The 24,091-nt window shown below is 41.1% G+C and overlaps 2 protein-coding genes across 2 annotated transcripts in view; one reads left to right on the forward strand and one right to left on the reverse strand.

Annotated features, from left to right (window-relative positions):
* Nucleotides 1-1,206: 1,206 nt before the first annotated feature.
* On the forward strand, nucleotides 1,207-12,680 carry ube2d1b (ubiquitin-conjugating enzyme E2D 1b). The gene is made up of 7 exons (XM_083932751.1): nucleotides 1,207-1,357; nucleotides 4,191-4,254; nucleotides 5,067-5,098; nucleotides 7,213-7,290; nucleotides 8,424-8,529; nucleotides 11,420-11,513; nucleotides 11,603-12,680. Exons 1-7 carry the CDS (start codon nucleotides 1,334-1,336, stop codon nucleotides 11,646-11,648), a joined length of 444 nt encoding a protein of 147 aa, XP_083788877.1. The 5' UTR covers nucleotides 1,207-1,333; the 3' UTR covers nucleotides 11,649-12,680.
* A 6,113-nt stretch (nucleotides 12,681-18,793) lies between these two features.
* fasn (fatty acid synthase) overlaps nucleotides 18,794-24,091 on the reverse strand; it is a 57,710-nt gene continuing 52,412 nt past the window's right edge. Inside the window, exon 42 of the mRNA XM_083932906.1 lies at nucleotides 18,794-22,909. Coding sequence (XP_083789032.1) covers nucleotides 22,772-22,909 — 138 coding nt within the window. The 3' untranslated portion in view covers nucleotides 18,794-22,771. The remainder of the gene's footprint in view (nucleotides 22,910-24,091) is intronic.

Below are 24,091 nucleotides of genomic sequence, written 5' to 3' on the forward strand. Positions count from 1 at the left end.
GGGCTCAACCTGCTCTATTGTGCAAACTACCCCTACTGGACACTCAGAGAACTGTAGTTTTTGGCACTTCCTTATTGGTACAACCAGGAAGTCGCTTTGGTGGGGGCTTGGGTTTGACTTGAGGTTAATGACAGTATTCATTCGAAGAAGTAAAAAATTACCCTGTAAGAGAGTGAAACCACTGTATGTAAAATAACGATTTGATTTGATATGTGGTTTTTGCAATATTTCCTTATTCCCTGGACCAGATGTTGGACATTCAAGCCGCCTTAAATATGAATTTGATATTGATCTAATATTAATTTCAAATACAAATGATACACAAATGCCAATTTTAATTAAATGTATCATGTGTTGTAAGACATATTAGAATTTATGTCTTTTTTAAAGTATTAAAATAACACCTGTCCCTTAGGGTCACTGTAATGTACAACACAATGTATAGAAAGTAGATTCAGGGAGTTGTTTAAGGGTTTGTATACTTGGTGACCACAGCGATAGTCATGTGACAGGAAGGCTCATCGCTGCAGGACAGACTTGGCTCCATGGAGGGAACTGAAATAACAAGTTTTTGTTAAATCAAGAGTTTCTTGGTTGTCATTTCCAAACAGCTCACATGTCCTTCAAATGTACAAATAATAAGAAAAAAATAAAATTTTATATAATGTATTTTGTGTTTATTTAATGCAAACTCTGGACAAAATGTCAATCCACAACTGTCATTTCCATCACTTTGTTTATTTTGATGGAAAAGACATAGAGTAATATTTTCTTTAAAAATTTTAAAATCCTGAAAGTGGGTACATTTAAACATTTTGGCACGTGTGTGTGTGTGTGTGTGTGTGTGTGTGTGTGTGTGTGTGTGTGTGTGTGTGTGTGTGTGTGTGTGTGTGTGTTTGTGTGTGTGTGTGTGACATCTCATTAAATAGTTTGAAACACAAGGTATAATAATTATAATAATTTTGTTCAACACCTTTTCGTGCTGTGATGGAATGAATAGATGATTTCCAATAACAATGACAAATAAATATTTAAATAATCAAGAAGTGTTCAATCACAGGATGGAGAGATACAAATCTATCAAGATTTTTTTCTAAACCGCCACTGGGCTTCATGAGAACTACGTTTCCCATGAGCCACTTCAGAGAAGCGACCGTAAACGCGAGAAAGCGGAAACAAAATAGGCTTTTTTTTTATATATAAAAACACAAACACTTCCCCGGCTGTCGAAGTACTCAGGGAATTGATTACAGACTTTGACTTCGCCTGCAATATTGACATTCAAATAAAGAGTGAGTCGACGTGACTTGAAGAGCAAACAGCATCAGTCAACATGGCACTGAAAAGAATACAAAAGGTAAATTTGACTGGCTAGCTATGGTTGCCAGCTAATGGTAGCTAACTGGCCTAGGCTAACGTAAGAGTTTATTTCCACAAAGAGGTTTATTAACAACGATTTTAATGTTATCCCTACATTAAAGTAACATCTGGGTAACCCCGTAACGTTTTTGGAAATAATTTGTTTGTTGACACCTCTCAGAACAGATTCAGGAGACTGACAACTTCAAAGTTTGTTGCTAGCTCGCTAACAATTTAGCTAGCTTAGTTAGTAACTGGCGTTACCCTGGCTGCTTCCATGCCAACCTGTCAGTGTTGCTCATTAACCTTATATGTGTTCTTTAACTTGTCTAACCGGACAACAGCTCTGTATACAAGCACTGCGGTGACCACAAAAGTTACTTCTCAGCGGACGATGTTATTCATTTTTTAAATCAACTGTTTCTCCCATAGATATGAAACAATTTTTAACAATTTAATTTCTATGGTTTCTCGGTTCTCTTGCTATAACACCCCTGCTATTTAGCTAGTGCTGTCCGGGTAACTGCCTTTGTGTAATGTTAGAAGTCGATAGACAGCAGGGAAGCGTCTGGTTTCTCCAAACAAGTCCTCGTGAAAACCATAATTTAGGAAAGAGGACGTGATAAAACTAACAAGTATACTTGTTAGTGTGTGCACCTCGTGAAAGCTTTAACATAGGTGTAGTGCCTACTAGGAAAGTTCTTGAACGCTCTTCTTCCTCATGTTCCTCCTTTCAAACCAGGAAATAACCTGAGGGGAGCTGAAGGAAAGTTCAGGCCACTTGGGACAAGTTATTTGCCATTGAAACAAGAAGGGATGTTGGCTATTTGGTGAAGTCGCACTGATACAACTGATACAGATCTGATACATTTTTACCCACCACATCCAAACCACTGTGCACCTTTTACCCTGCTGCTGTTAGTTAGTGATGTCACAAATGAATAATGAATCCTTCGTCCTAGTTCTTTTACTTAACAATTACAATCCTACAATAGCCTGCCATGTTTTGTCTTGCTTTGTAAATGCTTTGTGATGGCCTATTGTATGCAGGTTATTCATCCAAAAACTGAAAAATGTCTTGGTCAGGGATTATGGCTGTGTGCGAATAATTTTGACACCAGCAACTTTAGTACAGATGCCTTACATTGTTGAACATTTTTTTCATATTCAAAAAATAAGCTAAACTTCTCAAATGCATTACTTTTAATATTGATCATCAAAGGGCACTCTACCAACTGTGTACGTGAAGATTAGTACTCACTACTCAGCCTGTGAAAACATATTTCTATTAACTGTGGCTCTGGAGAAGCTTCCTAAGATATGAGAATATAATTAACCCACATTACATTGTCAGTGATATCTCAGTTTTGGCTTGGAAATGAACAGCAAACCTGTCTTAAAAACTGGGGCTGTGAAAAGAAATGGACATTTACCAGGCAAGGACTGCTAGAGTTATATTTTACTAGAGCTGGGCATTATGCCAATATAATATATCATCAAAATGATATAAAAATGTCTATTGTATATATTTTTCTACCCGGCTGCCGTAACCCTCTTTCAAAATACAATATCCGGGTCCAAATGCTCCGTTGAAAGAAAACCAACAACAACGGCCGAACATCTGAACATTTACGATCATCTCTTTGGTCAGTTAGACATCTTTTTCATCGAGAAGACGTTTCCGATCTCTGAATGTCCCTTTGTATTTTTGCTTGGACTTGTATTGTATCAGGCTGATGTAAATATTAAAGTCAGCATCTTCAGTAAAGACTCCTGTTGGTCACAGTAAACACAAATCGATACAACTTTTGGAATTTGAGACGAGAGTACTGTTGTTGATGATGCCTTAGTGCCACAAATGCTACCACATCCTGCGTCTGGACAGATTTCTTAACTGTTCTGTTACAGGGGGTGTCCAATCCTGCCCCTGTATGTTTAAGGTTTCTCCCTGCTTCAACACACCTGAGTCTAAGGGCACGCTCACACTGTCCATCCGTACCGTGCCCCAGGGCGTTTCACTGCTAAAGTATAGTTAGTTTGACCAGTGTGAGTGCAACTGGCCTACGGCAGTTCTGACGTCATTTTATGTGCGCCTGTTGGGACATAGAAAAAAGAAGGAGGGACCATGCGCGGACATTTAAAACAATGGCGGCCAAAAGGTTCACGTTGATGCAATGCGGAGTTGAAGTGTTTAATGCAGATTTGGTCGGATGAAAATATTCAAAAACAGTCGACAAGACGCACAAAAACTCTGAGGTCTATGGAAAGATTTGTAAACAAAGCGACGCATCGCAATGATGTCCATCAATGCCTGTGACGTGTTACGGCGTGATGACGTATAGGCAGCAAGAAACATTCGCCAAGGCCCAGGCAGTGTGAGTACAAACGGGCCTGGGGCGCAGGGGGAGAGGGAGGGGGGGACAAGTACCCTAAAGCACGGGTTAGCTCGGGATAGAGACTTTTGGCCATATCACTCAGCCCTTTAACACACTAAATATCAGTTTGCAGAAGAGAGAAAGTAGTGGAGAAAACAAAATCTTAACGCAGGGTCCACATACTACTCCATCCATTAAGGAATACCAGGAGATACGATGGAGAGCAATAGCTAGCTGACCTCAAGTTAACAGTTTATTTTTGTTTTTGCTGTGGTACACATGATGTGAAGTCTTTAGTTTTATGGTTTGTGTGGGAAAAAAAGCTGTAGATATTTGCAGCATTAGCCTAGTCATGAAGAGAAGTGTCACAGAAGTTTAAAAAAAAAGCAGTATTACATTTAAACAGTACTCGTTTAGCTGAATAACTAACATCAGTATTTCTACTGCATTGAGCAGGAGCTGAATGACCTGCAGAGAGACCCCCCAGCACAGTGCTCTGCTGGACCAGTAGGTGATGACTGTGAGTACACATGCACATTTCATGTCATAATTTCTCATCCGACTGTTCCTTAGGGCTGGCTATCGCCACTGATTTCCTGAGTCAATTCAATTCAATGGTGTTTCGATAAGGGATATTTAAATTACAATACCACTTCCTTTTTTTTTTTGCATTACCACTTTTGATATTAAAAAGAGATTTTCCGATAATTAATGCTGAAAATTGTACAGGGCCGCCGGTAACCTATTTTATTATTAAAAATATTAATGTTTAACAATTGACCCAAAGCAGTTACATTAATGTACTTTTTTTTCTTCAACATGAACATACTAGAGCAGTCAACAAGATAAAGTGCAACTCTACACACTCCACAGTCAATGAGTATTGAGTGAGTGGAAAAAAGTACAAGTGCATTCTTTAGTGTCTAAAGCCATGCATCCTGAAAATGGCCATGTTGGCTTTTACCTCACCAAAAATAAGCGTAACGTCTGAGCATTGTTTAGCCCACTTCCTGACAAGCTAGCACAACATGGTTAGTTTTATTGGTTTTTGATATGATACCAAAATAGTTGATATTGTAGTAGGATGTTTACATATTTCTTATTCTATTTAATTTCCAATTTACTATGGTTCATTATTATGTTCATTGTTAGAATGTCTTTATTAATTCTATTCATAGAATGATGATCTGGCCATTGCAAGTAGTTGCAAGTTTCAACTTGTCGCAAATCTTTGGTCTGAACTGGGCTTAACTTGTGGCTGATGAACATTGACTGTGATTTGTGAGCTTACATTTTCCTGTGTCTCTCTCTTTCTCCATTAATTGCTTTTAGTGTTTCATTGGCAGGCGACCATAATGGGTCCGGTGAGTATCACACCTTCACTTTAGGCTTTCAGTCCTCTTAAGGTCTACTAACACTTATAGCGTGATCACACTGTCCTTTTGGCCGCGGCCAAAACCGGTTTTTCAGCTAAAGTCTAGTACCTTTAAGTAGTGTGAGCGCACACGCTCCGCGCTCAACTGGGGCCAGCTGGGCCGCCACGGCCCGTTTGAAAGAGGTGGGCTTTAGCGGAGCCGTTTGCACATGTACGAGCACTAGCGTGCGCACGTGTACGAGCACGAGCCCTACGGCAGTAGCGTTATGTCCGCCTGTTCGGACATGTAAATAGAAGGACGGACCATGCGCGGACATTTAACAACAACAACAATGGTGGTGAAAGGTTCACGTTGTGTTTACTGCAGATTTGGTCGGATGAAAATATTCAAAAACAGTCGACAAGACGCACAAAAACTCCGAGGTCTACGGAAAGATTTGTAAACAAAGCCACACACACGCGACCAATGCGTGTGACGTGTTACGGCTTGAAGGCGTATGGACAGCAAGAAGCATTGGCCGAGGCCCAGGTAGTGTGAGTACAAACGGGGCTGGGGCGCGGGGGGGAGAGGGAGGGGGGACAAGTACCCTAAAGTCCGGGTCGTGGTCCGGGAGGACAGTGTGATCACGCCCTTACTGTTCGTACTGCGCCCAAGCACGATTCACGCTAAAGTCTTGTTCGTTTGATCAGTGTGACTGTTTCGTGCTTAAGCACAGCACACTTCGCAAATGCGGCCTGGTTGAGAGAGGCCTTAGTAAAGCTTAGTTGCATATGTAAGAGCAAGAGCATGTGTACAAGCATTAGCATGAGCCTGTACATTGACGGCTATTTATATACGACTGTTCCCTGCGACAGACATTTAAAAAGATTCCACCGATGGATTTGCGGTGGTCTGATGCGGAGGTGGAGTGCTTACTGCAGATTTGGTCAGATGAAAATATTAAAAAACAGTTGGACGAAACAAAAACTCTGAGGGGTGATGACGTATAAGCAAGAAGCAATAGTGCTGCAGTCCGGATCGTTTGAATAACGTGAGTACAGGCTAGGTCATGCTAAAGCACGGCACGGATCATCTGGGCCAAGTGTGAGTAGATCCTTATACACACTCCTGTGCTTGTGCTACATTAGAAATGCTCTCTTAGTAACTATTGTGACATGTTTACCACTGTTTGATATAGGCCTTTAAGACCACAGTGGGGATTTGTTTGGATCAATTTCCCATTGCCTTTCAGTAGTTTTGCATCCCTTCGTCATTACATTGTGTAACACAAGGTATGACATGGGATCAAGCTATTTAATTGACTTTGAACTTCTAGGTATACTTGCATATTTTAAGCATCATTAGCAAATACAACAACATGTTAATGTTTAAATTTAAGCCTGTGAGTAAGAACAGCTTAAACACAATACACAGGAGCACAATTCCAGCACATTGTGTTGAGCTGCCGTCAGACGGGTTAGAAACGAACCAACAGTATTATCTAAACCACTTTATTTGGAAGTCAGCTGTATAAGGCCTATATGATGATTCCAACACCTATTTATTGCCCATGTTATGGAACAGGCAGGACCGTTGTTTGGTCTTGGGGGTTTAATTAACACTAAGCCTTATAGCTGCACTAACAGGTCACAATATACACTGAATGCTTTGATTTCCAACAACAAGGACTTACGTGAACCCCGTTGAGCTCAACTGGCTTTCCACAGGTGATCCAGTCCTTGACAAATGAATATCTGTGATGCCTACTGTATTATTTATAGGATATGTATTGTTTCAATATTTGTTATGTGTGCTTTTTTCTGTTCTAGTTGGGTGTTTATAGTAAATCACATTTTAAGTTACTGCTCTTGATTTGTCGCCTTGTTTGTTATCGTCTTGAAATGATGAACTTCACTCATATACAGTATATAATACAGCTGGTTGGTAACCAGCTTTCATTAATCACCAGTGTAAGGCTTCAACATCCATTAAAGTAAAAATAGAGTTTGAGCTTGCTGACACACGCCCCTGTCCTCACTGAAGGTGACTGTAATGTGCTGATGATTGTCAGTCATCTTGTTCCAGCTGAATGGTTTTCAGTGTGAAATATGTCTTTATGTCAGGGTGACAGTCCTTATCAAGGGGGAGTTTTCTTTCTCACAATCCACTTCCCCACCGACTACCCATTCAAGCCACCAAAGGTAAGAGCTGGTTTGGTTACTCAAAGCTTTGGCCTGTCATACTGTGGGAGTTTTTGTGCTCGTTGTGCAGTTGGGTAAGCCTCAAGTTCTGTAACATCCCCTATCTACATTTTTAGAATCCATTACAATCACAAACCATGAGGGTATTATCAAGCTTATATCATGGCTTCCTGCTAAGAAAAATGCCATATTTCATCAAAGTAAAAATATGATTTGTTCATGTATAACTCATTTTGCTCTTTCTTTTTTTTATTTGAAACATAAAATAGGGTTCCTGAGCCTCTGAATTCCTGCCATTTGGGTTTCCAGGCTATGAGTTTTAGAATCCGCAGAGATAAAAAAAAAAAAAGTAGTGCTGTCAAATCATGAGCATACTCAGCCTACAGGGACATAGAAGAGTGCTGCATGCATTCACTTAAATGCCTGTGCTGCTCTCTGGTGCTCTGAAATGGACGTTACAGGGCAGAGAACTGGGGTGAAGTTGGTTTTAAGTTATATTCAATATCAATATTGAATATTCAATAATATAACAGCTGCTGGCAAACTTCAGCCAGCGACAACCCCCCCCCCCCCTAAAAGTATCTGTGTCCAGCTCTCAGGCTGCTTCACAATAAAAGCTTTAAAATAAAAACAAGTATCAGAAGAAGAAACAAACACCATCATATAAATGAAAAATCTAAGAGCTATCAATTTCAACTTAAAATTTGCCTCAATAAAAAAGCTGTTCTTTAATGTTGTCATTTTTTCTACTTTAAAAGTATCAATATTGCAGAGTTTCAGGGGTTTTCACTAGGAGCACTGTGGCCCCCAACCAGAAATGTTAGGAGCACACACCGTAAAATCAATAACAGATGTAGAAATAAAAGATAGCAGGATGGTGAGAGCGGAGGCCATTTTTGTGTGTACCGTTCTCATTGCAAAGAACTGTGAATGTTAGTGGGCTAACTTCCATATCAACTTCTGTAGTTTGTGGAGTACGAAGCATGGAGAGGTGTCTTTTGTGTCTTTTGCCTTGCTGCTAGAGAGGAATTGAGGATTGCTGGATTTAATCACTTCATATTGGTATTGGTGAGTCATTAAATTCTTATACAGACCAGTGTGACTGTTTTTTCTTTTTGTTTGTTTGTTTACAGGTAGCATTTACAACTAAGATTTATCACCCAAATATAAACAGCAATGGGAGTATCTGTTTGGACATTCTACGGTCACAGTGGTCTCCAGCACTAACGGTGTCTAAAGGTAATTACAGCTTCATGTTGCTATCACTCTGTCGTGTGTGTGTGTGTGTGTGTGTGTGTGTGTGTGTGTGTGTGTGTGTGTGTGTGTGTGTGTGTGTGTGTGTGTGTGTGTGTGTGTGTGTGTGTGTGTGTGTGTGTGTGTGTGTGTGTGTGTGTGTGTGTGTGTGTGTGTGTGTGTGTGTGTGTGTGTGTGTGTGTGTGTGTGTGTGTGTGTGTGTGTGTGTCAAAGTCAATCTACAGACGTGATTTGAAGGTGTGTTGCTCGCGCATATAGCGATCGATTTTGCGAACGTGGGAGTTGAAAATATTGAACTTTTCAGCTGAATCACGTGACGCGTCAGCCAATCAGCTGAACACACTTCAATCGCAAGTAGCAGCCGAGTCGGATAGCTAACTGAAGCTAAGCCCCGGCTCAGCCTACTCTGCTGTTGTGCTAAATGGAAGTTATGCTAGTGCTAACAGGGCTCTGAATGCTTTTAAAAGAAGAGATTTTCATTCATTTTCAACTGCTTATCCAGGGGTCGGGGTCGCGGGGGGCTGGAAGAGATTTGAGCTTTGTAATTGTGTAAAGTGAGATCAGGCCGTCAGTGACTGAACCTCCATAGCTGTACAGGTGCTGCCCGGTCTCCTGTAGATCAGATCAGCTTTACTCTGCACTGACGGCTTTCTTCTTCTTCTTCTTCTTCTGGATTTCTGGCAGAACAGAGGTCTAAAGGCACGTCGCTGCCATCCACAGTCTATAGTTATATCCATTATATTTTATCCATAGGAACAGACTGGTTTCCCCCAAGGACTGCAACAATGGCGGCTTTGGTAAGCCCGGTGAGCCCCTGGAGGTTTCACGGTGAACTTTAATGGCGCTTACCGCGATCTCAACGCTGATTGGCTGTTGTGGCACAGCGTCACAGCATGTCGCTTGAAAAGTTGAGGGGATGAGGTGATGGACGCTTCATCGCATCACTCTTACCGCCCAAAACGCGTCGGTCGAAGCGACATTGCGTGTCATTGCGTCATTTACATTGATTTTGAATGGCAGCTTGACGCTTTCATCGCCTCCATGGCTTTTGGTGTGAATGCATGGTAACGCGAGTAATGCAAGTAATGTGCCGCCGGTCTTGAAATCGCGTCTGTAGATTGACTTTCTATGTAATCATGCTGCTTCTATCATGTCCATCACAGCTTTAGAGTGAGGAATTATTTAAAATGGATCATAATAATTAATAATGATAATACTAATAAACCTTGCATTGGGTTGGTCACTCAGTTCATTCTCTTGTGCTCCGTTTCTTCTACCTAGATTATGTTGGATTGTTACAGCGGTCCAAGGACATTAACTAAGACACTTTAGTTGAGCTATCTTTCAATGTATAGTAAATTTGATCAACGTAATACTTTTAATATCAGAATCTTTTTGTTATTCCACATAGTACAACGAAATATAAATGTCACACAAAAAACAAATTTTAAATATGTAAGAAAGGTAAAAAATTTACAATATTGGCTCAGATTGTGATCTTACAGTCATATCTCCATGTCTTTGATTTAGATCATATATTTTACCTCTTCAACTATATTTTTAAATGATGAATTAATAGGGAACACTATGGAAGCCACAGTTCTCAATATAATATCGCATCAAATTCAAAATGAGAGAATATTTGCAAAAACATCTATTTGTTTGTCAGCTTGAACATTAAATATTTTTTAATGAAAAGAATTTGCAAATCATTGTATTGTGTTTTTATTTACGTTTACACAACGTCCCAACTTCATGTGAATTGGGGTTGTAAATGGTGCTGAGAAAAGATTCAAATAGATGTCAAACATTTATCATTCATTCATTCATTTTCAACCACTTGTCCCTATCTGGGTCGCGGGGGGCTGGAGCTGATCACAGCTGACATCGGGCGTGAGGCGGGGTCCACCCTGGACAGGACGCCAGTCTATCACAGAGCTCAAACATTTAAATGTACTGTATTTTAAATCACAAACACATTATCATAAAATTCTTATCGTATAATCATGTCTTTAAACAAGGTTATATATTTAACATAACAACCATTAATAAAAAATAAATTATCTAATTCAATTATTTTAAAATGAACCACAATCTCAGAGTTTCCCAACTCAGGACGCACTCACACTGTCCATCCGTACCGTGCCCAAGCACGTGTCACGGCTAAAGTCTGGTTCCTTTGACCAGTGTGAGTGCAACTGTACCGTACCTAGGAGCGGTGCGCTTGCCGTCCACGGATCGTTTGGGAGAGGTGGGCTTTTGTAAAGCACGTTTGCACATGTACGAGCATGAGCGTGCGCGTGTTTACGAGCACGAGCCCTACGGCGGTTCTGAGGTCATTTCCTGTGCGCCTGTTGGGACGTAGAAAAAAGGAGGGACCATGCGCGGACATTTAAAACAATGGCGGTGAAAGGTTCACGTTGGTGTGATGCGGAGGTGGAGTGTTTACTACAGATTTGGTCGATGAAAAGATTCAAAAACAGTCGACAAGACGCACAAAAACTCTGAGGTCTACGGAAAGATCTGGAAACAAAGCCACGCATCGCGATGTCATCAATGCGTGTGACGTGTTTCGGCGTGATGACGTATAGGCAGCAAGAAGCACTCATCGAGGCCCAGGTAGTGTGAGTACAAACGGGCCTGGAGGGGGGGACAAGTACCCTAAAGCACGGGGCACAGTACGGACGGACAGTGGGAGTGTGCCCTCAGGATTAGTCAACTCAGAGTTCAGGATTAGGCTCCGAGTATGTCGAGCCTGCTTTGTGAAACCCGGCCCCGACGACTACAGAAAGGGATCTATCAGGTGTACGGTCATTTTAAACAAGCTTCATCTCCATGTTACTAATGTGATCATTTCCATTCTGCTTCTTTCCAGTTTTATTGTCCATATGTTCATTGCTTTGCGATCCCAACCCAGACGACCCCTTAGTTCCTGACATAGCGCACATGTACAAGAACGACAAAGACAGGTGAGTATATCCACAGGCTCCCATGTATCAGTACCAGCATGGGGTGTTGTGCGTGTACCTAACCTCACTCTCTTCTTTTCTCTCCTCAGATACAACAAACTAGCAAAAGACTGGACTCAAAAGTATGCCATGTAAAGACAAAAGATGAAGAAAAACGAGCTTCTTTCTCTTTTTTAAAGTCACAATACACTGTAAATCATAGTATGGAATCATGAAGTAATCTTAGGTAACTTCCATCAGACTGAACTGTCATTAGCATTATTAATCTGAGACCATGACATATACATTCTTTGTTTTTAAAAACCGAAGTTGACTTTGACGAGAAGATGAGAAAGATTGCCTATGGTCATTTCATGACATGTTGTTTTTGCGTCAAGGAATGTTTATTTAGAACAAGTTTATTACAAATTACTTTACAGCATTCTTTATATTTGAAGTAAAACTATATTGCGAGACATAAATCCCAACATATGCCATTCAGCAACAAGCCTTTTTTCAGAGGAGCTGAGTGATGGCGCAGCAGGGCAGCATACATGGTGGACACGCTGCTCCATAACTGGAAAAGCCCAGGTTCAGCCCCTGCTGTGCCCCTCAGCAGCCAGCAGGGAATTCACTGAACCATGGGTATTTGGAAGATGGAACGCCAAATATGTCCGCCCCTCGTTCGGACACATGTCATGTAGCGGGTGACCGTTTTTCTTTTTTGAGTTCTTTTGCATCTTGTAGCAAACAAAGTGGAATGAAACAATGTACTGTTGTAGTTTCCCTGAAAATGGGAATACTTACACGTCAAGTCTTGTATTACTGTCTCCTTCTTCCTATTATTGTTATTATTTTTATTATTATCATTAAGTGTATAGTATTAAAATCCTCTGGATCATTTAAATTAGTAAACCTGTCATTAAAATGATGTACTCTTTTCATCTGAGAATAGCAGTGATGTTGGCATTTTGGTTTGATTTACACAGGCACAAAAAAAGCTGATTTTTAACCCAATGAGAGCTGTATCTAGGGGTTAAATGTGTTCTTCTGTTGGATCTCCAGTCTGTCTCTCTGTGCTATAGAAATGGTAAAAATCCCATTTTCTGTTTCCGTGTAAATAGTCTCTCACTTGTGTCTTTGGGCCTGTGTGGCACCTTTTGTACTGAATTAAAGAATGGTACAGTTTTTATCAATTCAATTAAATTTTATTTATAGTGCCAAATCATAACAAAGGTTATCTCAGGACACTTTATAGAGTAGGTAAAGACCACACTCTATGACTTATTTATGATTTACACAGACCCAACAATTCCCTCGTAGATTACGGTGGCAATGAAAACCTTCACTATTACAGGCAGGAACGTGGGCCAGACCCAGCTCTGTGGAGGACGGACATCTGTCTGCACCGGTTGGGGAGGAAGAAAAGAAGAGAGAAAGAGAGAAAAGACGGACAGATGGACAGAGAGAGACAAAGACAGCGACAGACACACTTCCAGTAACTATAATAATATCTATAGTAATGTGAATATGACTTATATGTTACGGCAGTTAATACAGCAGAATAGTAGAAACAAGCAGAGCTGAGGTGATAGATTATAACAGTAGCAGGAAGCGTCGTGCAGGACCACGGCAGTAGGCACCACCACCATCAGCAGAGACCTGCGAGACGACAAAGCACAAACAACTCTGGGGAAGAAGTTGAATTAGTAACATGCATTGATGAGACATGAATGATACAGACAGAGAGGAGAGAAGCTCAGAGTATCAGGAACAGGATTATCCCCCGGCAGACTACGCCTATAGCAGCATCAATAAGCAGAACAAAATCATTTTAAAATAACATAGCTGAGGGCTCATAAGCCCTAGCTGTAAGCTTTATCAAAAAGGAAAGTTTTAAGTTTACTCTTAAATATGGGGACAGTGTCTGTATTCCGAATAACACTTGGGAGTCGGATCCAAAGGAGAGGAGCTTTGTAGCTGAAGGCCCTGCCTCCCATTCTACTTTTGGAGACTCTAGGAAAGACAAGTAGCCCTGCATTCTCAGAGCACAGCGATCTAGTCGGATAATACGGTACTATGAGCTCTTTAAGATACGACGGAGCCTGACCAATAAGAGCTTTGTAGGTAAGGAGAAGGATTTTAAATTCTATTCTAGATTTTACAGGTAGCCAGTGCAAGGATCATACTGGTATTGATATGGTTACTTTGGTTGTAAAAAAGACCTTGTAGCTGGGATTAAATGGAGAAAGCCTCCAGTTTCTCTGGGCCAGAATATTACCTGGCCCCACATTTACTGTGTGGTGCTTCAGATTAATTCAACAATGTGTCCCATTTAAACACAAATCTAAAATAACGCTGGTCTTTCAACTTCATTTGGACAGAAACTCAAGATCAGGTAATTCCATATCAATTAATAATGGGGCTCAGTAGTGGGGGCGGCACGTAGCACTGTTGATTCACAGCAAGAGGGTTCCTGGTTCAAATCAGATCTGGGGCTCTTCTGTGTGGAGTTTGCATGTTCTCCCCGTGTCTGTGTGGGATTTCTCCGGGTCCTTCCTCCCACAGTCCAAAGACATGCAGGTGTTAGGTTAATTGATGACTCTAAATCACCCGTAGGTGTGAATGGTTGTCTGTCTCTGTTAGTCTCTATGTGCCCTGTGATAGACTGGTGCCCTGTCCAGGGTGGACCCCGCCTCACGCCCGATGTCAGCTGGGATCGGCAGAGAGGTCACAGGTCACATAGAGACAGACAACCATTCACACTCACATTCACACCTACGAACAATTTAGAGTCATCATGCACCACCACCACCTCCTGACAAATACCCAGTGTTGGGATCAATGCAGAGTCACAGTTTAACACACCTCTCTGCGCTGCCCTTACCACAGACGCACAGCAAGCATAGCTTCAGACTTACACACCTCTCTGCACGCTCTGTGGATCACTTTACAGCTCAGTATCCTATACAAACGCTGTGTGCCTCACGATCATCTACATTAATTAAATCAAAAGTGAACAGAAGAGGAGCTGTACAGAAAAACTTGATACAAATCAACACCAAATCTGCGATAATGCAACAAAATCAGAAAATAAAATGTGGACTTTTAAACATCAGATCTCTGTCATCTAAAGCTGTATTAATAAATGATCTGATATCAGATAACCACATTGATGTTCTCTGTCTGACTGAAACATGGCTGCGTCCCGAAGAATATGTTAGCCTAAATGAATCCACTCCTCCCAGTCATGTTAATACTCATATTCCTCGAGGCAGTGGTCGAGGAGGAGGCGTTGCAGCTATTTATGACTCAGGCCTATTAATAAACCCAAAACCTAAACTAAATTATAATTCATTTGAAAGTCTTGTTCTTAGTCTTTCACATTCAACCTGGAAAACTGTGTAGCCAATTATACTTGTTATAGTGTATCGTGCTCCTGGTCCGTACTCCGAATTTCTATCTGAATTCTCAGAGTTTCTGTCAAATTTAGTCCTTAAATCTGATAAAGTAATCATTGTAGGAGATTTTAATATTCAAGTGGATGTTGTTAATAATAGCCTTAGTACTGCGTTTATCTCTCTATTAGATTCCATTGGTTTTAGTCAGAGTATACGTGAACCTACTCACTGTTTTAATCACACCCTCGACCTTGTTTTGGTTTATGCTGTGGAAATCAATGACTTTATAGTCTTTCCACAGAATCCTATTTTATCAGACCATTATTTAATAACTTTTGAATTCATATTAGAGGACTACTCACCTCTGGGCAAAAGTTTCTACACTAGATGTTTATCTGATAGTGCTGTAACTAAATTTAAGGAATCCATTCCATCTGCATTTACTTTAATGCCTTATCCTTATATTCAAGATCCCTGCACTAACGTTAGTTTCTCTAAAATTGATCACCTTGTTGACAGTGTTGCAGGCTCTCTACGAACAACACTTGACTCTGTTGCTCCTTTAAAAAAGAAGATACTAAAACAGAGGAAGTTTGCTCCGGGCTATAACTCACAAACCCGTGAATTAAAACAAGTATCGTGAAAATTGGAAAGTAAATGGCGCTCCACTAAATTGGAGGAATCTCGCTTAGCTTAGCATGAGAGTCTAAAAACATATAGGAAGGCCATCCGTAATGCCAGAGCAGCTTATTACTCATCTTTAATAGAGGAGAATAAGAACAATCCTAGATTTCTTTTCAGCACTGTAGCCAGGCTGACAGAGAGCCACAGCTCTATTGAGCCATGTATTCCTATAACCCTCAGTAGTAACGACTTCATGACCTTCTTTAATGACAAAATTATAACTATTAGAGACAAAATCAACTCGCTTGGCACCAATTTTTCTTCAAACCCAGGAACCTTAGAAACTGTACGACCTGATATGTTCTTGGACTGCTTTTCTACAGTTGACCCTAAGAAATTAACCTCTACAATTTCAGCATCTAAGCCTTCTACTTGCCTCCTAGACTCTATTCCAACTAGGTTACTCAAAGAAGTGTTACCTTTAGTTAGCACTCCTGTATTAGATATGGTTAAAATGTCTTTATCAGCAGGTTATGTACCACAGTCTTTTAAAGTAGCTGTAATTAAACCTCTTCTTAAAAAGCCCAGTCTTGATCTGGAGGTACTTGCCAACTATAGACCTATATCTAACCTTCCTTTTCTCTCTAAGATCCTCGAGAAATTAGTTGCCAATCAGTTGTGCGACTTTTTACATAATAATGAGTTATTTGAGGACTTCCAGTCAGGATATAGAGCAAATCATAGCACTGAGACAGCACTGGTGAAAATTACTAACGACCTTCAGACAAAGGACTTGTCTCTGTACTTGTTTTACTAGATCTTAGTGGTCCTTCGACACTATTGACCATCGCATCCTGCTACAGAGACTGGAGCATCTAACTGGCATTAAAGGAATCGCACTGAGCTGGTTTAAGTCATATTTGTCAGATAGATCTTAGTTTGTACATGTTAATGACAAATCCTCCATGCACACTGAAGTCAGTCACGGAGTTCCACAGGGTTCTGTCCTTGGACTGATTCTTTTCACCTTATATATGCCTCCATGGGAAATATTATAAGGAAGCACTCGTTATGCACTTGTTATGCTGGTGATACACAATTATATTTATTGATCAATCCAGAAGAAACCGATCAGTAAGCTAAACTGCAAATGTGCATTAAGGAAATAAAAAGCTGGGTGACCTGCAATTTTCTGATGTTTAACTCAGATCAAACTGAAGTTATTGTACTTGGCCCCAAAGGCCTCCGAAACTCAATAGCTAAAGACATTGTTACTCTGGATGATGTTGTGTTGTCGTCTGGGAATCTGGGTGTTATTTTTGATCAGGATATGTCCTTCGATTCTCACATAAAACTAACAACAAGGAATGCATATTTTCACCTGCGTAATATTGCAAAAATTAGGAACATTGTGTCTCAGAAAGATGCAGAGAAACTTGTCCATGCATTTGTTACTTCTAGGCTGGACTACTGCAACTCCTTATTATCAGGCTGCTCCAATAAGTCTGTTAAAAGTCTCAAGTTGGCCCAAAATTCTGCAGCTCGTGTACTAACTAAAACAAATAGAAGAGAACATAGTTCTCCTGTATTAGCTTCTCTGCACTGGCTACCTGTAAAATCTATAATAGAATTTAAAATCCTTCTCCTTACCTACAAAGCTCTTATTGGTCAGGCCCTGTCCTATCTTAATGAGCTCATAGAACCGTATTACCCGACTAGATCGCTGTGCTCTGAGAATGCAGGGCTACTCGTCGTTCCTAGAGTCTCCAAAAGTAGAATGGGAGGCAGAGCCTTCAGCTACCAAGCTCCTCTCCTGTGGAACAATCTCCCAAGTGTTATTCGGAGTACAGACACTGTCTCCATATTTAAGAGTAAACTTAAAACTTTCCTTTTTGATAAAGCTTACAGCTAGGGCTTATGAGCCCTTAGCAATGTTTTTATTTTTAAGCTGATTTTGTTCTGCTTATTGATGCTGCTATAGGCCTAGTCTGCCGGGGGATAATCCTGTTCCTGATACTCTGAGCTTCTCTCATCTCTGCCTGTATCATTCATGTCTCATCAATGCATGTTACTAATTCAACTTCTTCCCGGGAGTTGTTTATGCTTTGTCGTCTCGCAGGTCTCTGCTGATGGTGGTGTTAACTGCTGCCTTGGTCCTATGTGCAGGTCTCTGCTGATGGTGGTGGTGCCTGCTGCCGTGGTCCTGTGTGTAGGTCTCTGCTGATCGTGGTGGTGCCCGCCGCCGTGGTCCTTCATGACGCTTCCTGCTACTTCTATAACTATTAGTCATATATACTATCACTAGTCTTATAAATTATAACATTTGTAGCCATAAAAACCCCATCAGTGGTATGTCTTGCTGTATCGTAGCTGCTATTGCCGCTACTCATCATTGATCATGTTTGTCATAATTATTATCATTGTCATATTCTATCACCTTAGCTGTGCTTGTTTCTACTATTCTATGCTGTATTAACTGCCATAACATATAAGTCATAAATTCACATTACTATAGATATTATTATAGTTACTGTTACTCTTTGGCTGCTTGCATCTCTGGAAGTGTCTGTCTCTCTGTCTTTTGTCGGTCTTTGTCTTTCTATCCTTCTCTTCCTCCCCAACCGGTGCAGACAGATGTCCGTCCTCCACAGAGCTGGGTGTGACTGACGTTCTTGCCTGTTAAAGGGAAGGTTTTCGTTGCCACTGTACTCTACAGGGGAATTATTGGGTCTATGTAAATCATAAATAAGTCATATAGTGTGGTCTCTATACCTACTCTGTAAAGTGTCCTGAGCATGTCTTTGTCTGTGTGGGTTTTCTCCGGGTTCTCCACTTTCCTCCCACAGTCCAAAGGCGAACATGCAAACTCCACACAGAAGGGCCCCAGCCAGGATTTGAACCAGGAACCCTCTTGCTGTGAGGCAACAGTGCTAACCACCACATCATCTTGTTCCTAATGTGAACAGAACAAGAGAGTTGCAAGCTTCATTGCTTTGAAAGAGTGGATATAGTTCTGAAGATGTTCTGTCTTTTTTTTAGTGTTGGTAGGGTCTATGGTGGGGGGGCCAATGTGATAGCTTTCCATGGGGCCTGAGATTCCTGGCAGCAGCCCTGCCCTCACACACGTACACATACCTGCCTTAATGGGCCGTTTTCACAGTACACTCCTGTAGATTGGCCCAGACAGAAACAAAGATATTCATACATCGTGTCTGTTTCCTTCTGCCACATGTTGAATTTATGGAAAAACACAAAAATAGTCATAAAATGATTAGTGAGAGGTCTTTATTAATCAAAACAATACATACTGGTAATATTAAAATATAAGAGATGAGCATAAAGTGTAAATTCATTCTCTGTCACCAGGTTTGCCTGCAGTCACCTGACCCTTCATAGACCAAGTGAGAGGTCTCAGAGATCAGACGCTGCTGTTTGGGACTGAACTCAGCGAGGCTCATGGCAGTCAGAGGATCCATTTCATTAGTTCTTTAACACACCCTCCTTCACTTCACTTGGTGACATCGACCCTGGGGGGACTGATGCAACAAGGATGGTCACTCCAGAGGTGGATTTCACCCACAATGCATTGCAGTTTTGCATTTTGGTACAAGAAAATTCCTCCATGGTTCAGTGGCAGTAACGTTCAACCGGTAAACGTCCGGTTACTGACCACCAAAGGAGAAGATGAATGAAGTGAATTATTACATTTCACCTGTTTAGAAGATGCTTTCTGGAGAAAACCTCATTGGTAGCTTGATATTTTACAGTTAACATCACTTAGATTGTTGTGATGTCCCGCTTGGGATTTCTTTATTCCCAAAATGATCTGTGAATGCCTGGAAGACATGTTTTTTGGTATATCATAAACCTGTAGAAACGGTTATGATCAATCATGATACCGACCATAAACTTTCTTAATCAGATAATTACAGAGCCTCCCTGAAATGAGTCTACAGGTATTTCTGATGATTTGTAAAAAGCAATAATAATAATAATAATAATAGTAATAATACTTCTTATAAATATTTATTATATAAACAGACCAGGAACGACCATAACAGGGATAGAATGCCACTATTAAAGTGAAGTTCCAGTGTAAAATCATCCCATGGTCTTTTTCAACACTCATCAAATAATCCATGGAGAAAATGTTTTTGTTTTAACTATTAACGGTGAAATCCGGTAGTCGCTAACAGCCAGATGTGGCTTACAGTGATTAGCTGGGGGCAGTACAGTGAAGGCATTCAAAGGTCTTTTTTAACCACTAATACTGCTGAAAATAACAGCAAACCTCTGCAGCAGCATGAGAAGAGTCCCTACACAGAAAACAAAGCACCAATGGGCTCCTTCCTTTGGGATTGACTTTGCTAATCCACTTGAATGGACTTTACTATGAGAGGAGCTGGTACAGGGGCCAGTAGGTAAGTCTTTAAAACACTCTATTAATAAACTCTGGGTTCACTAACTACGCTGTTGGTGCTTTGTTTTCTGTGAAGGGACTCTTCTCATGCTGCTGCAGAGGTTTGCTGTTATTTTTAGCAGTATTAGTGGTTAAAAAAGACCTTTGAATGCCTTTACCGTACTGCCCCGAGCTAATCACTGTTAGCCACGTCCGAATGTCAGCGCCTCCAGCAGATTATTTGATGTATGTAACTGTCGAAAAAGACCATGGGATGATTTTACGTTGAATTTACACTTTAATGGAAAATCATTATAATGTAATCCTACAGCTGGAGGATGATTCATGATAGTTTGGGCTAAAGTGAACATGGGCAGGTGTTAATTTTAATCCCCTATTAATGCCCCTAGTGAAAACCTCTGCTGTCAGGTAAAACCAAGGGCTGAGGGGAAGTGGAACTACAAACGAAATGCAACTCTGGGAGGATGCAGCCTTTCAGCAAAGATCCATGAAACGGAGCCGGACTGACTCTGTCACCTCATCAGATATCAAATTTACTTAAAACTTACAAAGTAAACAAATACAAACACACAAAATAAAAAAAATCCAAATGGTCATACAGTATTATGGAATATAGGATGTGGTCAACATTGGGATAGAGCTAGGTCAGGAGTCATTTAACCATGGCAGTTAAACGTCCGTGTGCATAAACAGTGGAAGAGAAGCCATACATCAAAAGGACATGTACATGTTCTTTACCAGTGAAATCCCAGAATGAAGCTCTGCTCATTTAAAAGTAGCCTAGTCCTCCTTCACTAGTAAACATGCATCAGTGTACAGCTCTGAAACAGTCCTGCCTGTCAGCCAGAGCCAAGTAACAAAGGTGGCAAAAGCTACGATGCAGCTGTTATATTATTATTATATATTAGTCATCATCACAGTGACTGAGCCTGCCTTTAGTGCTGCGCTGCATCCTTTTCTAGTTGATGATAGAGACCATGGTGTGTAAGACATTCCATTACAATCTACATGTTAATAATTTCACTGAGAAAAAAAACATCAACTGGTGCAGCACCATCATTTATTTGAATTAATGCCAAAATGGAGGATTCTGAGAAAAGAAGAACCACAGGGTCGCTGCGCAATAGTTGAGCCTGGCTTATCTTTATCTTAACTCACTGCGATATCATCCAGCGATGACACTGGCCACTCAAATACATGCAAGTGCACATTCCTGATAGATTACTGTGTAATGTGAATTGGGTATTTGTTCCGTTTTATTGGTGATTGTCTCAACGGAGGACAGAACGATTGAAGAATTTAGGGAGTTTCAGAATATTTTGGCATCTGATGAACCTACAAACAGGTCTTTATTATTCAAACTGTTCTTTTCTTGTTCGGACGCTTGTGTTTGTGCCAGAGTTGATTTTGGATTCTGGATACCTGATAACAGTAGAAACTGTGCTGGGTTTTGTTGTGTCGGGAAGTGCTCTTTAAGTCTAACGTCAAACTCCACGCTCAAACAGAGAGCACAACTGCAGCTCCATGAGCTCTTTACACATGCTTCCAGTGGCCTCCAAAGACACACCTTCTCTGGATGGAAACCCTTTTATCCTTAGAGGGATCACAGTTAGCTGAACAGTGTTTTTACATCCCTGGGACACTGTTTACACCTGGGTCTGATTAAGCAGCTGGTCCAGCTACAGTGAACAGACTGGGCTCACAGCTCACCAGAGCACATAGATACAATTTGATCAGTTCTTAAATAAAATCAGTAAGAAACGAAGTGTGTTTGTTTTTTGACGCAAAACTATCTTATGCTACTGCTTGCTAACAGACAAATGCTGTTGGCTACATCAATAACAGGAAAGCTTTGTTAGTTACGGGTGTGACGAGACCCTCGGCTCATGAGACGATGCAGGACACTGTGTTCACGAGAATGAGACCAGATTTTGACACTATTTTTAAACTTTCACTATTTTCTTGATTATGAATTCAGCACACAGCTGTGGTGGTGCTGCAAGTGTCATTGCATAGTGCTCGTGTTAGCTGCGGTGTAGCCTACGGTACTCATACCACAAGTATCCGGCTCTTAAGACGTGATGTAACGCCCTTTCTAAATATGATTTCTGGGTCCAAGCCGGTCCAAGCATCTTCTTAGATATTGTTTGTATTCTCTGTCACTCTGTTGCTGTTCATCCACTTACATATAGACATTGCGAGACCGTAACAAGAAATATCGTCACATTTTAATATCGTGAGGGAGGGAGGATATCTCATCACACCCCTATTTGTTAGTCTTAAATTATTCTAAATGAGTCAAATCTGTGTCGTCCATTGAATGACGTGAGTTCTGGATATTGCTTGGTTATTTGATGAATACTGACAGATGCGGTGGAAGCATGCACAAGCAGCAATTTTAAGGGATTCATTATTCCGTGTTGTGTTTGAGCTTTGACTTTTATCATCCGATCATGTAAAAGGTAAAATACAGAAATGGCTCAACATTGGTAACCCTACTACAATCCCAAAGAGAAGGGCTTAATGAAACATGGTAACATAGTGAGACATAACTTAGAATATATAACTGTACAAACGGACAGCACATTTTATCAACCCAATAGGAAAATACCAGCTCTGACAGGGAGGGTGTCCATTACTTAAATTGAACAACAAGATTTGAAAAGGTGCAGTAAGGTGCATTTGGGATATGAGGGCAAAATGGCACAGAACGTAAACATACTGTGTGTTATTCTCACTGTATAAAACAAAATCAAACTTACAGATCCTGAACTAATTGTAGAAAGAGACCCAATTTGGGAATGTTGTGGAATTAGTGTGGAGGTGGAGGTTGTCTAGCCCTCCCTTGCCGTGACCTGTGGCTCAGCCAGTGAGCTGTGGATGATGCTGCTGATAGACTCCACCCCCTCTCCTTCAAGGAAGGTGCGGTGGTCTCCCTCAATGATGTGGACCGATACCTTGCCATCGCATACCTGAAGTAAGACACACCAGTCAGACACAACGTATTCAGCATTTCAAAGGAGACATTCAAAGATGTTGTGAGGGGTGGTGTAGTCAAGAGGCTGTGCTAAAAGCTAATGTGCAATAAAAATCTAGCTTTCTCTGTGAGTGTGTGTGTGTTGGAGCTTGTTGTGCAGCGTGTTAGAGCTGTTCACATCTTTAAAAAATATCCAAAAACATTGTGACTTCTCGATGTTTAAGGCACAGTGCCAAACCCCATGGTTTTATACTGCGGAAAATAATAATTAATAATAATTATTATTTTTTAGCGGTACTATGATGAAATTGAGGTGAGCTTAAAGCTACGGTCTACCATTTGGAATATTGGTAATTATCATTAACATCGTTTAGTGATTATGGTCCTGTCGTCCGATCTACACAATATGAACAGCAAAACAAACCAGTCAGTCGTAGCTCTGCATAGAAATCGACCAATGGGCTCCCATTGGCTCGTACCCTCCATCAAATCCCCTCGTCTCCCCTGCTCCTCAACATCCCGCCTCGCCCAAATCCTCCCCCATCCTAGAGAGAAATGTGTCCCTGTTTCTGCTGTTAGTGGAGACTTTTGTGCTGTTCTGGACTCTGATGCACCTAAAACTCTGCAGTTAGTGTCCTCAACGAGCAGAGGGTGCTGCTGGGAGCCCCTTCCCCGACCCAAAGCACTCACAGGTGCCACCTTCTCACTACATTTAGAGACTTTTCACACCTTCTTAGAACTTGATTTATAAAAAGAGAGCAGTTTAGCTCCTTATTCAGAGCATCAGGTAAAAGGGAGAAATCTGTGCTCGGCCTAATTCATTCCCATGCATGTGACTCAGAGTCCAGTTCAGTAAACAGTCTCTGGGTCCCTCTCTCTCCTCTCACGCAGCAGCACTGTTGTTGTTATGTAATGCTGCGGGGTTAGAGGTTGGTGGTGGGGCGATGATGTATGAGGTTACTCCGTCCAGACCACAACACCATGGGGGGCGTTTTCAAATCTTCCCACTCTGGGACCCGGTTTCTAAAGATCCTGTTTTTAGGCTCCGATAACACCGGCTGCTGTGGATGGTCGGCCAAAACAATACTAAAGTTGTGCGGTAACAGGAAAACGCGTCTCTGTGTGGACGGGCACTCAGAGGCTCAACTGATTTTCAGAATGTAGACCATAGCTTTAA

Source organism: Echiichthys vipera, assembly GCF_963691815.1.
Source record: "Echiichthys vipera genome assembly, chromosome: 18".
Taxonomy (NCBI): Eukaryota; Metazoa; Chordata; class Actinopteri; order Perciformes; family Trachinidae; genus Echiichthys; species Echiichthys vipera.